The 13,411-nt window shown below is 28.6% G+C and overlaps 2 protein-coding genes across 4 annotated transcripts in view; one reads left to right on the forward strand and one right to left on the reverse strand.

The window, feature by feature from the left end:
- Nucleotides 1–2,702, reverse strand: part of LOC142327072 (putative Golgi apparatus membrane protein-like protein CG5021) — a 28,194-nt gene extending 25,492 nt beyond the window's left edge. For both annotated transcript variants that reach the window (XM_075369879.1, XM_075369878.1), the window contains exon 1: nucleotides 2,606–2,702. In XM_075369879.1, coding sequence (XP_075225994.1) covers nucleotides 2,606–2,620 — 15 coding nt within the window. In that variant the 5' untranslated portion in view covers nucleotides 2,621–2,702. The remainder of the gene's footprint in view (nucleotides 1–2,605) is intronic.
- Nucleotides 2,703–3,343: 641 nt separating this feature from the next.
- Nucleotides 3,344–12,621, forward strand: Aptx (aprataxin). Of its 2 annotated transcripts, XM_075369881.1 has the most exons (4): nucleotides 3,344–4,125; nucleotides 5,724–5,857; nucleotides 7,708–7,836; nucleotides 8,641–8,766. In XM_075369881.1, the coding sequence occupies exons 1-3, from the start codon at nucleotides 3,881–3,883 to the stop codon at nucleotides 7,800–7,802; spliced, it is 474 nt and encodes a 157-aa protein (XP_075225996.1). In that variant the 5' UTR covers nucleotides 3,344–3,880; the 3' UTR covers nucleotides 7,803–7,836; nucleotides 8,641–8,766. The 2 variants fall into 2 exon arrangements, with proteins under 2 accessions (XP_075225996.1, XP_075225995.1); XM_075369880.1 differs by lacking the exon at nucleotides 7,708–7,836 and having other exon boundaries at nucleotides 3,354–4,125; nucleotides 8,641–12,621.
- Nucleotides 12,622–13,411: the final 790 nt, after the last annotated feature.

The following is a 13,411-nucleotide window of genomic DNA, read 5'->3' on the forward strand; positions in this document are numbered from 1 at the left end:
CTTTCCACTTCTGAACACTTTTCTTTAATCCACTCTTCTTTCGCCAGCTTGTACTTCCTGTTTATAGCATTTCTTAATTGCCGATAGTTCCTTTTACTTTCTTCATCACTAGCATGCTTATATTTTCTACGTTCATCCATCAGCTGCAATATATCGTCTGAAACCCAAGGTTTTCTACCAGTTCTCTTTATTCCGCCTAAGTTTGCTTCTGCTGATTTAAGAATTTCCTTTTTAACATTCTCCCATTCTTCTTCTACATTTACTACCTTATCTTTTTTACTCAGACCTCTTGCGATGTCCTCCTCAAAAATCTTCTTTACCTCCTCTTCCTCAAGCTTCTCTAAATTCCACCGATTCATCTGACACCTTTTCTTCAGGTTTTTAAACCCCAATCTACATTTCATTCAACGAGTTGATTTCTAAATCTTTGCTTAACCATGATATAATCTATCTGACACCTTGCAGTATAACCAGGCTTTTTCCATGTGTACATTTTTCTATTTTGATTTTTAAATTGGGTGTTGGCAATTACTAAATTAAATTTTGTGCAAAACTCAATAAGACAGTCACCTCTTTCATTCTTTTTGCCCAGACCACATTCACCCACAATATTTCCTTCCTTGTCTTTTCCAATGCTTGCACACCAATCTCCCACTATTATTATATTTTCATCCCCTTTTATGTGTTTAATTGCTTCTTCAATTTCTTTGTATTCACACTCTACTTCATCATCATAGACACTATGATGCCTATGATGATGAAGTTGTTAATCATTGTCAGCTTAGGTTTTGATTTTATCCTGACTACAATGATTCTATCAGTGTGCTTTTTTAAATACGCTACTCTCTTCCATATCTTCTTGTACATCATGAAACCTATCCTGCCTGCCCTTTATTAGATGCTGAGTTAATTATTCTAAAATGACCTGACCAAAAGTCGTTTTCCTCTTCCCACTGAACTTTGCTAATTCCTACTAAATCTACATTTAACCTACTTTCCTCATCTCCCTCTTTAAATTTTCTAACCTAACAACCTTTTTTTAGACTTCTAACACTCCACACACTGACTTATACAATGTTATTTTTAATTTTCTGGTGATCCTTTCCTTAGCAATCCCCACCCAGAGATCCAAACGGGAGACTAGTTTACCTCCAAAATATTTTACCAAGGATGGCGGCTACATCTTTGTTACATGAAAATGCAGACAGCTACATTTTCTTGGAAAAAAGCACCACAATACTTAGAAGATTGAGTGTTGTTGATATGGCCATTTAAGTCTTCCTGACATACGCCCTTACGAGCTAACATAAGTGTACATATTACACATGTCAACAATACGTAACTTCCAGGTCTGTTTTAATAGAAGAAAATCAAGAAATTTACAAAAATAATGGTAATAATTATTTATGCATATATTGGTGTCAATGCAGAACAAGTGTGCATTATTAACAAAAAACTAAAAATAAATGGAAATCATACCTGCAGAGAATGTGAAGAAATAAAAATTTTACTTTTTAAGCTGTTTTTGGTGACACTTTTATAAAAATTGCAGGCCAATTTATAGTAAGAAACCATTTAAAAATAATGATTAGAAATAACTTCAAAAATATTACTGAATAGCTGAAATGCACTTAACATAATTATCACTCATTTTAATACAGTAACAGAGATTGTGTGCAGAATATGTGTGGAGACAGACGTAACTGCATAAAGCATATCTACTGTGGGGATTAAAAAGGTATCATGAATGCAATTTACATTACGCAGGTTTTTTTTTTTGGTTATTCATCATGACAGAAAGCCAACAAATAAAACTAGCTTCAAATTAAGTGAGGTGCCATGTTCAAAAATGATCTGTTAACTATAAAGAGATAATTTAACTATTGAACAAAGCTGCAAAAAAACTCTTATGTCAATACCAGTTAACATTAGTACGCTAGAAAACTACTATTAATGCAAATTAACTAAAATTAATCTTCAATTGATATGATAACTTTATCACAACAAAATAAAAACAAAAAACATTACTTGCAGGAGACCAAATTGAAAAAATTTATACTAGCAGTCAAATTTTACTTCGACGTTTTTAAACCTGTAACACTTAAAAGTTAGGTTAAGCAAAATGTTACAAATTTTTTCAACACAATTTCTTACTACAATTTCAAGGGTTTAAAAAAATTAACAAGAATAACAACATTTATAAACTAAAGTAATTCAATGGAAAAAATAATTTTTTTAATGAAAAAACCTTCACATAGGTACTTAAAATACCGTACTTGTCAACATGAAAGCATTCAATAAATAATTTTTTTTTTTAATTTGTCGAAAGATAATAACCATTAAAATCAATAAATAAATATATATCAAAAGGGACCGGTCAATAAAAACATAATTCATAAAATATAAATACCAAGGCGAAAAAAATTGTAAAATAAACTACACGTAAACACAGAACTCTTCACAACTTTGTAAGAACATGATTTGTTGAAACGACAAAAATACCAGTAGCCATAAATATTATGCACATGAAATTAAATTAAACATGAAACTATTGCAAATAATGATGAAAATATTTTACCAAATATGAATATAAAATATTACGTACCGTTGCAGAAGCCATAGCAGACCATCATACGTTTAAACACACTATAGCGAAGCACAGCTGATTAATCACTTAGACCTGACGTTAAATTCAACGTTGCTTAGCTGTATGCGTTACTTGATAAAACAATTTTGAAATTATTTTCCTAATCAGTGTTCAATATACATTACATACTTACAAAAAAACTTTGCTATAATCCCATAACAATTTAAGAAAAATAAATCATTATGTTTTATTCACCAAAATAATTATATATATATATATATATATATATATATATATATATATATATATATATATATATATATATATATATGAGAAGTGTTTTACTTCAGGCTAGGAAGTTAGTAAATAAGTAAAATAATTTTACTCGATTATAATATTGCAGAATAAACATATATCTCTAAATTTAGGATTTCTATCCAGAACAACTACTTTTGATTTTTTATGATACATTTTCGAGTACTCTGATGCTTGTTCAAGCTAAATGAGTGTAATCACTTCTATAACATTAATTTTAGAAGTAAATATTAAATTCCGATTTTGTATAAAAGTACAAAATACCGTTTTAAACTTCACATCAATATAATGAGTGTGTTTACTTCATACTCATGTAAGCGAATGAAGCGTTACCTTGAGGTTCAGATTACCAAAATTACTAACTTAAATTAGTGTATTTTCCTAAATACTAAACTTCGGTGTTTTTTGGTGGTTAAATTTCAATTAACCACACATCTCAGGAATGGTCGACCTGAGGCTGCACAAGATTACACTTCATTTACATTCATAAATATCATCCTCATATGTAATACCTTATGGTGGTTCCGGAGGCTAAACTGAAAAGAAAGTAATAACATGTAATGAAAAGAACACAAGAAATGTCTGGTTTGTTAAATATAATATAAAAATCTACTTCAAGGACTGAATGGAAGGTTCACTGAATGACAAGTTCAAAGCTTGCAATTATAAATAATAATTACATATACAAATGCAGCAGAAAGATACAAGTGGTTCTTTATTTTTTTTTTATAAATTAAAATAAATTTAAATGATCTAGTATCCCAGTTTGAGAACGATTATAGTTGATACTGTATGAGCAGCTGACTACAAATGTCAAATCAGAAACTGTACTGTTTAAACAAACATTAACTGCATTAATGTAAACAAAGATTAAGCACTCCTAACCTAGTCGTGATAATTTGTTATTTCTATTTTTTATATGATGTATTAAAAAAAGCATACGATATTCCTAACTAGTGATGAAAATAATTTATAAAAATGGGCGAGTGGAAATTCAGTCTTGTCAAGTCTATGGAAGACCCTGTTTTGCAAGTATATACTGATGATAAAATAGTTATAATAAAAGATAAGTATCCTAAATCTGAATATCATTACCTAGTTTTACCAAAAGAAAACATTAGTGGTATTCGTTTATTAAATTCTTCTCATTTATCAATACTCAAATACATGGATACTAAAGCAAGAGAATTTTTAAGAGAACATTATGAAGGATTAGTTTTTTGGTGAGTAATCTTTCCATTTCTTTATGGTAGCTATTAGTTTTATCAAAAATAAACGTGTTTATTAGTTCCCTAAACATATTTTAAAGTTATTTTTATTTTAATGAACAGGAGTGTACAGTGGATTCAGGATTTTCATTAGGGAGAAAGTAGATCAGGTTGTCCATCAAAAAAAGGGGGAAAAATGTGACTTATATACTATGTTTAAAACAATTAATAATTAAAACCATGTTTTTTTTTTACTCTGATACTAGATGGTTTATTTATTTTAAATATTTACTATTAATCACACCTAAGTACCAAGTTTAATACTTATGACTTATACTGAAGTCAACAGTATTAAGAATAAAAAAGTACTGCAAACTATTGTATTAAAGATCCTAGCGATATATCCTTACATTATGCTATGATGCTGGCTTCTATTACATGTTCTGAAGTTAAAATAACTTCTCATTCAAATCAGTGGTAGAAGCAACAAAAGAAGTTACAAGGACCAATTGCATATGGTAACTTGGAATGTCAAGACTTTACTAAAGATTGGAAAGTTAGAAAATCTTAAGAGAGAAATAGAAAGGTTACAGAAAGTTTGTTATATAAATGATAGATTAATATCGTTAAGGATTGAGTTGTTACCAAAAGATTTAGATATAGTACAAGTATGTATATGCCAATATTGAATTATGAAGATTTTATATATATCATAATTAAATTATTATTAATAACCACCATTGGAATTATTATAAAGTGAGTTTTTGGTATTTTAAACTGTGATTAAAATAAGCTGGAAGAGTTTCTTAATTATATAACAAATAAATTTTATTTGTAATAAATAGTGTGTTACACTTAAGGGTAAACTGTTGATAATGAGTGTACCCTTGAAAATTCTACTACATATTAAATAATAAAAACCTAATTTATTATTATATTTTGATAGTAATTAATAATTTAATTCACAAAATATATAAACTGTAATACTGTACATAAATTCCATAGATATGTAGCTTTTATTTTTGTTATATTAATTAAAGATTGTTGCATGTAATTAAATGCTGTTATAGAATATGTTTAATATAAATAATTTGTATCCACCAAAATGAAGAATGTTTGTGTACTGTTCTGCAGTAAATTACTTTGGTGAATATAATGGCTTTTTTTGTTTATTTTCTTGAACATAATGTAGACAACCCATCTAATATCATTTAAGTAGTATTTCATCTAGAAATGAAAGAAAAGGAACAGCATTTACTGAAATGACCTCTGATCTGATGTATGTAACTTTATTTCAAAGTATATTTATGAGGAACTAAAGAGTTACAAAGTTATAAAAAAAAAAAAAAAAACACTTAAAAATTAAATGATTGATTTTCGTGGACATTTAAGGTTATATGCCAATCTCCATTAAAATCATGTAAATAATATAATTAAACAATTATGGTTCTGATAAGTACTGTGTACTGATAAAATACTGGCTGGAGAAATTGCTGGTAAAGTATTTAATTTAAAAAAAAAGAAAATTGAGTTCTATATCTAAGCTTATCTTTTAGCTAATGCAGTGCGTTATTTTTATAAGTAACATTCAATTACTTGTATTTGTTTATAAGGTTAGGTTATCATGCTGTTCCATCTTTACAACGATTACATCTACATTTAATAAGTGATGACTTTAAATCAACTGCACTAAAAACAGCTAAGCATTGGAATTCTTTTACTACACATTTTTTTCTTCCATCTTCTAGTAAGTGATTTATCAAAAGTTCTCTATAAATTACTTTTTTTTTTCCCACTAAATTATTATTAATAAGGGATACTCCAAATTGATTTCATAATTGGCTATTGAAAATAAGATGGTAATAGCAGCTATATGGTGCATGTATATATTGCCACCAACAGTGTATAATTTTATACATACACATCTGCCATCCATTCTGTGAATTGTGCATTTTAAGCTATACAAACACATATCTAATGAAAATGTAAGATGAGAATAGTACAAAGATCTATTGAAGATTGTGTTGTGTTTACGATAATATTATTGTGAGTGATAATAGATTACTACGTGTGTTACAAATTTGAAGTGAGCTACAAATATGATGTTATGACCATGTTTGAATAACACAACCTATTTTTTTGCCACAAAATAGTGGAAGAATCCTTTAAAGTGGAATCTAACAATTTTTGTACATCCATTGGGATTATACTTTTCACAACAGAGTATTTTATAACAGCTCGAACTTCAATTTTATTCATTATTCAGAAAATGTCAAAACTTGTTTGTCACAAACAACTAAACACATGCATCTGAAATTTCACAGCACACCATCTACAGTATCATACTTGACAGTCATTTCATAGTTATATTTGATCATACTTGCATCATCTGTATGTACATCAGGCCGAGATATTTCTAACTATCCTCATAAGTGCTATTCCAATTCTGTTAACTGATAGAAGACTGAAATATTATTCTTAGTTTATTATCTATCATTAAGTTTATAATTTACTGCTAATTTATAATGCGATTCTAGTTAGAGTAATTAGATTTTGGTAGCATATCTTACAAAATAGAACCTACTGTGGCAAACTTGCTAACACCTATAATTAACCTATTCAAACTGAGGCACCTCATATACCATTTCAGTGCTGTCCTATTGTAATGGCGTTTCATGATTAAAAAAACACATGTATAAAAATGTAAGATCAAAATTAAAAAAAAAAATTGTATAAAGTTGTTTCAAATTTTATGTTTCTTTAATTTTTGTTTAACTTGAGAAGTAGACTATTTGTAAAAGATTATTAGTTAACTTTTTTTTATGTGTTTTTTATAATGTGAAAAATGGCAAGTAAATTGGCATTTATATTGTAATTATATTGACATTTATATTTTGTTAAATGAAGACGCCTGCATAGCAAGTGGAACCTAAATATCCTTAGTTCCACAATTTTTACTGATGAAAAACTTAGCAGATATGGTATCAGAGGAACTGCTTGCAATTGGTTAAAGTGTCATACCTTACCAACCATAAACAAGTAGCTAAATTTTCATCTTTTGATAATGTGTAAAATTTAGGTAATCACTTGAAGATGTAGAATGGTGCACATCGAGGAACTTATCTTGGTTTCTTGCTTTGATTGGAATAGGTTTCTCAGGTAGATGTATAACATTGCTGATCATGTGGATAGAATTACGATTAATGATAATGACAGTATTTTAGTGGTCCATGAAACAAAGTTTCGTGGTATTTAGTTACATGACAAATTCTGTTGGGATGATCAAATTGGTTTTATTTTCTAACAAAATGAAAGTGTACAATTTTGCTTTGAAGCAACTTAATAAAATGCTCAGCTTTTCATTATTAAAAATTAATTGTGCTTACAGATATTCCCATCTAAAGTGTAAAAAAGTATGTAAGTGATTGTAAGTAATTATCTCTTAAGGTTCTCACAAAAAATTAGAACCAGTTTTCAATATTAAAAAATGGGCTGACAGGTCATTCTTTGCTGTCTATAAGTATGATTCACATAGATCAATATTTAGAGAATTAAGTATGTTCTGATTTGAATCTGATCCTCATTTTATGCTTACAGATGTGCAATCTTTATTAAAAAGAATGGCCACTTATTCTTGGAAATGCAACATATCAACCTTTACCAAACCAGAAAACACAACTGTTGTTGAATAACTCAACATAATAATACTTCAGCTTACAAGAAAGGGTAAGCTGTAGTATTATGCTTGTGTGGTCATTTTTAATAATTTATTGAACCATCTGAAAAATCTCCCCTCCAATTTATTGAAAATACAATTAAAAGATTTTATTTTTTGGAAACAAATTACTGTGTTGATTTTCAAATCGACATGGAAACTAAGCTTAAATCATAAATGGTATTCTTAAAAAAAAATTATTTATCTGCAGCCCATTCAACATAACTTGAGCACATCATTATGTGCCAAATTTGAGACTTTATTAAAACTGAATTGTGAATTATTTTGCTGTAATCTTTTATATTTAATGTATTTATCTTAATATTATTTCTTATGTTTGTATTTAAATGATTAATTTGGTCTTTAAACACATCTTTTATTCCATAATTTGTTTTTATATTTATAATGACATTATCTGTATAATATACACTATATGCTGATTATAATATAAAACTTGCTTTATTTATTTATTTACTGAGCATGGTATCCAGAAAATGTGATCGGGATCCTATTGTTTTTTTCTTCTTAGTAGGTAAAACCATTCTCCAACAATGTCACTTTAATTTTATTCTGTATTAACTCAAGTATAAAGTAAACATTAAAGTATAAATTACACATAAACATTATGTAATGTTTATATTGCATGAATTAGATAATTAGTTAAACAGTACCATTGTTTACTGGTGATTGTCCATTGAAATATTCAAATGAAATGGATTGAAAAATTAAATATGTTATTCCAGTAACAGCAAATACAATATGCTAGGAATACAGTATTTTATTGCAATATAATTTTAATTTTTTCCTTTTTTCAGAGATTATAAAAGATATTGAAGATTTTGGATCTGTTCAGTTACCTGAACCATCTGTTTGTGAAGCCTACCTAAAAACTAAGCTTAAATGCCACAAATGTAGCTTTAAACCTAGCAATATGCCTTCATTAAAGCAACATTTAAATGATTGTCATTAAGACATTTTTTCTTATTTTAATTTTCTGATTACTTAACCATACTGGAATCCACTCTGATTGATGAAGGTGATAAATTAAAAAGTATTACTTTTGCAAATTTAAAATAAGTTATATTGAAAGTAAAAAAAAAAGACTGAAGATAGTATGTAAAATTTAATTTCCTGTAAAGTTTCTTTAATAGAATAGTAGTGTTCCTCTAAGTTTGGGGAGTAGGAGAAATCATATAATGGTATTTATTGTGAGAAAGAGAATTTATAAAAGAGTTTTCCTTGTAAAATAGTGTAATTGAAGTATTCAATAAAACAAGTGATACTTTTGATATGTAAGGTAGGGTGAAATGATCAAACATATTTTTCAACACACAATCAGTCAAAATGTTAATCTGTCAAGGTGAATCTTGCCATTTATTATCCGATACAAATATTGCGTATTGGCTCAAATGCCAACTGAACATACAACTGAACTGAACATACTATGTGACAAATTGATATAAATTGGTCATCTTCTGAACATATATGTTTATTGGATGATGGCTTATAACAGTGTAAACTGCACAAGCTGAAAAGTCAATCCTTCCACTAAATGTTGTCAGGAAGGGTTTATTTTCAATACACATCATCCAGTCAAGTTAAAACTTATGAATACATTTTTTTTTAAATCTGCAGAATATTAAGCAGAAGTAAACTTTTCAAACAAAAAAAAAATAATGCTATGCTATTTTTGAAACATTATGCATTAACTTATGAATAACTATAGACTGGTAAATGATTTATCTTTAATTATTTAAATTGTATATTACATGATGTTTAAGAATGTATACAACCTTTGATGTAAAATGTAAATTACATTTATTATGTAAGTAACATGGTGATCTTTATTGTCCCAACGTTTGCCTATTTAAATTGTAATTAATTTCACTGGTACTTAAGAGTAATTACAGTTAAAAATATTTCTAATTAATAATAAATAAACAAGAAATGTATCTAAAATAATCAAATAGTGAATGAATTATTAAAAAAATTGAGAGAATGTAGTTTAAAAAAATTAATTAACTTGATTTTTCATTGTATTTGGCAGTTATTGCTAAATATATTAGAAAATTGTTATATGATCTATTTTAGATGATTAAAGTAAATAAAAGAATATCAGTCTTAACACTTAAGCAATGGCTCTTGTCTCAGGCATCACAAATGACACAGTTAATTAGTGATGGTGTGATTCTTCATACATAATTAGAAGCGGAGGTTATTCTCTACTATGTAGATGTAATTCATCTGCTATTTGGATTTCTGATCAAAATTTTGTTTTCATTAGCTAACTTACTGGAAAAAAATATTCTTTTGTTGTCAAGGATAGATTTTACGTAACAAAGTTAATACTGTATGACGATCTTTGTTTCTGGCGACAGCTGAAGTAACTTTTTTGAGGCATGAAGAACCACTTTAATGAAACTATTACTTTTCAGTAGTTCTTAACTTTGGAATCAGTTCAATTAAATATGCATAGATATGTATACACATTTCTGTGTTTAAAACACATAGTTTTTAACCTTGTGATTCAGTTTATTTGTAGCTGTTGTTCTCATGAGTGCTGTTTTGTTTATTAATGTAAAAAACAGTCATGAAGTAGAGAATTGCTTGAATTAGCTTTATCTCAATCTGTTCATGAGAGTGAAAAAGAACCATCCATTGTGATGATCATGACTTTAATAAGGTTTCATTTTTCCAATAGTAAAAAGCAGTTTAATAACAAATTGCAAAAACCCAGTCTGCATTAAACTTGTAGACAAAAAATTCCCAAAAAATGGTCAACCCAGGTGTTGCGACGCCCTTTGTTAACAGCGTTGTGGTAGATTTTAGAATGAGGGTGGACTGTATGTGTTCATAAATGATGAATAAAGGTAACACCTTGTTGATTATTGAAGGATTGTTTAATTGTACGCCATCTTGGCGGTTTAAAATAATTTTGTAACATAACACTTGTAACTTATACCTTAACGTTAAAGATAACAAATATAAACTAAACAAAACTTAATATTCATCCGAACAAGAATTGAGAGAGTCCATCTGGATGCGACCGCCTTGGGTCGGGTATGAGTGCAGACTGGTTACAGTCGTACAGTGCTCAAGGGAGCAGCATGTGACATAGAGTGGCGTGATAGTCTGGCGACCATAGTTTGCCGTGGGCACCCTAGCCACCGCTAGGTTTCAGCCCCCCCGGGCAACAGGGGGGGAAATGTAACACCAGAAAGGGACCTGGTTATCGATGAGACTGATTTCCTTCAGAGGAAGATTAATATTTAGGCAGTACCAGCAAAAAAAGTTCATAAATATGGGATTAAATTGTACAAATTTTGCACAACTGCTGGATGAACATATAATCAGAGGGTTTATTGTGAACGAGGTGATACAATTTCTGGTCAGGGTCAGACTTGTACAAAGAAAAATTATTTATTGTGGAACTATAAGAAAAGACAGGAAATGCCTCCTGGAAATTTACAGACTGAAAAAAGTAGCAAGATAAAATTAAAATTGTGAATTAGGTAGATAAACGTTTAGTTTTAATGCTAACAATTGATCCCACATGCAGTTCAACATTAATACCTACTGGTAAAAAAAAAGGAAAAGTAAAAAATCCAAATGTGACTTGTACATTACAAAAAAGGCATAGATCATGAGCAATCAGATGGGCACCTCAGTTTTTATAAAGTCCAAATAAATGGGCACCAAAAAGTAATGTTTGCATTGTTATGTGGAACTCCTATGGTAAACTCTAGATTAATTTTCAGAAAATAACTATTAATATCTACTACTCCATAATAGAGTTTCAACGATCAATGTCTAAATTTCTTGCTAGACAATAGGCAAAGATAACCATGTATCTTACAGTACTCTGGAAGGTACTTGAAAAAAGAAGATGAACCACCACCACTATGTGTTGGATGCTATTCAAAATTGCATAAAAATATGAGTAATGATAAAAAGCTGATAAAAAAGGTATGTTATCTGATAAAAAACTAAACAAGTGATATGTTACTGTGATGATTGTGAGAAGAAATCTCAATCTTAATACCACAAAAATTTGAACTAATTTGTCATTTTATCTTTTAATGTATTTATGATTTTTGTTTATTTTAATTTGTCAATTTTAATGTTTTAAAAAGTATAATTATTTTAAAATTAAGTATAACAATTCGCCATACTGGCACATTTTTACATGCGTGCATATACACATAGATGTATTCTATTGTTTCCATTTAAAAAAATTTGTTACCAATTTTTACTAATATTTTTAAACTTTTAAAGGTTTTTAATTTAACTAAATCATTTACTCATGATCTATCCTTTTTCTGGTTATATTATGTAATTCACATTTGAGTTTTGTACCTCATACTTTTTTCAGTTGGTATCAATATTGTATAGTAAGAAAATTATCTGAGAAGATTGTGACTAATTTTTCCAACATCTATTGCTTAATTATGTTAGTTCTGATTTAGAATACTGATTTTTTTTTGTAGCAAATAAAACTTAGTGAATGTTTTCCATTAGTAATTCTATTAGCATGAAAAAATTTAAATTATTTTTTTTCTCATGCAATTTTATGAATATATGATTGTTTTTAAATCTTTATAATAAAGTATTTCTGTGAAACAATGCTTTGAAATTGCAAATTATTTTTCTTATATTTATGTTTTCAAGATATCTTTTTTTTAATGTTTAACTTGTGGTATCAGTGTTTTTACTTTATTTATAACTTGCTTTTGGAAGCAGAAGAACAATGTAGTATTGTGCTTCAAAAAATAAAAGTACTCGCTAATCACATAGTAGCTTTGGCTTTGTAATTTTCCTTCTTTTTTAAAATATATGAGAAATGGATGTACTGTGGCATAAGTTTTTGATCAGTGATATGACTGGACTTCATCCTGTATCACAAAAGGAAAATTTTGAGAGAAGTCTCCCATTACAATACATTCACCCTCCAACAAGTTCTCCTTTTTAATGTTGATTAGTTTGTTTCTTTGCAACAAAATTATGTCTTTTTAGATTATTTAAATTTTCAGTTAGTTTATCTAAGTATTCTTGAAATGGAAGAATTTGAGTAGTTCAACAACGTTAAACAGAAACCCACTGTTTGAAGATAATTTCAGAATCAAAATCATCCCAGCTCTCTTGCAGTAATCTGAGCACTTCATTAGTGCCTGGACAATTTTCACACTGTGACAGTATGAAGTCAAAAGTTGTAAGGTTCAAATCCTAGTAAAAGGAGTTACTTTTAAATGGATTTGAATACTAGACCTGGATTCCGGTGTTCTTTGGTGCTTGGGTTTCAATTAACCACACATCTCAGGAATGGTCGACCTGAGACTGTACAAACTACATTTCATTTACATTCATACATATCATCCTCATTCATCCTCTGAAGTAATACCTTACAGTGGTTCCAGAGACTAAACAGAAAAAAGAAAAGAGTGGCATTAAATCAGCAAATTTTGAAAAACCAATTTTTAAATTATGTTTTTCTTTGAAGGCTATGTACAATTTTTTTAAGTTACATAAGATAAGCCTTTTTTGAATATTAATTTTCTTCCAGTCAGCTTGTCTTACAGAGACACAATC

The sequence above is a fragment of the Lycorma delicatula genome, chromosome 6 (genome assembly GCF_047948215.1).
Source record: "Lycorma delicatula isolate Av1 chromosome 6, ASM4794821v1, whole genome shotgun sequence".
NCBI lineage: Eukaryota > Metazoa > Arthropoda > Insecta > Hemiptera > Fulgoridae > Lycorma > Lycorma delicatula.

Bases quoted from the DNA above. Each gene is read 5' to 3' on its own strand.
- Aptx (XM_075369880.1), top strand. From the start codon at position 3,881: ATGGGCGAGTGGAAATTCAGTCTTGTCAAGTCTATGGAAGACCCTGTT. The intron at 4,126-5,723 runs GTGAGTAATCTT...TTTGTTTATAAG, and splicing joins TATGAAGGATTAGTTTTTTG to GTTAGGTTATCATGCTGTTC. The intron at 5,858-8,640 runs GTAAGTGATTTA...TCCTTTTTTCAG, and splicing joins TTTTTTTCTTCCATCTTCTA to AGATTATAAAAGATATTGAA.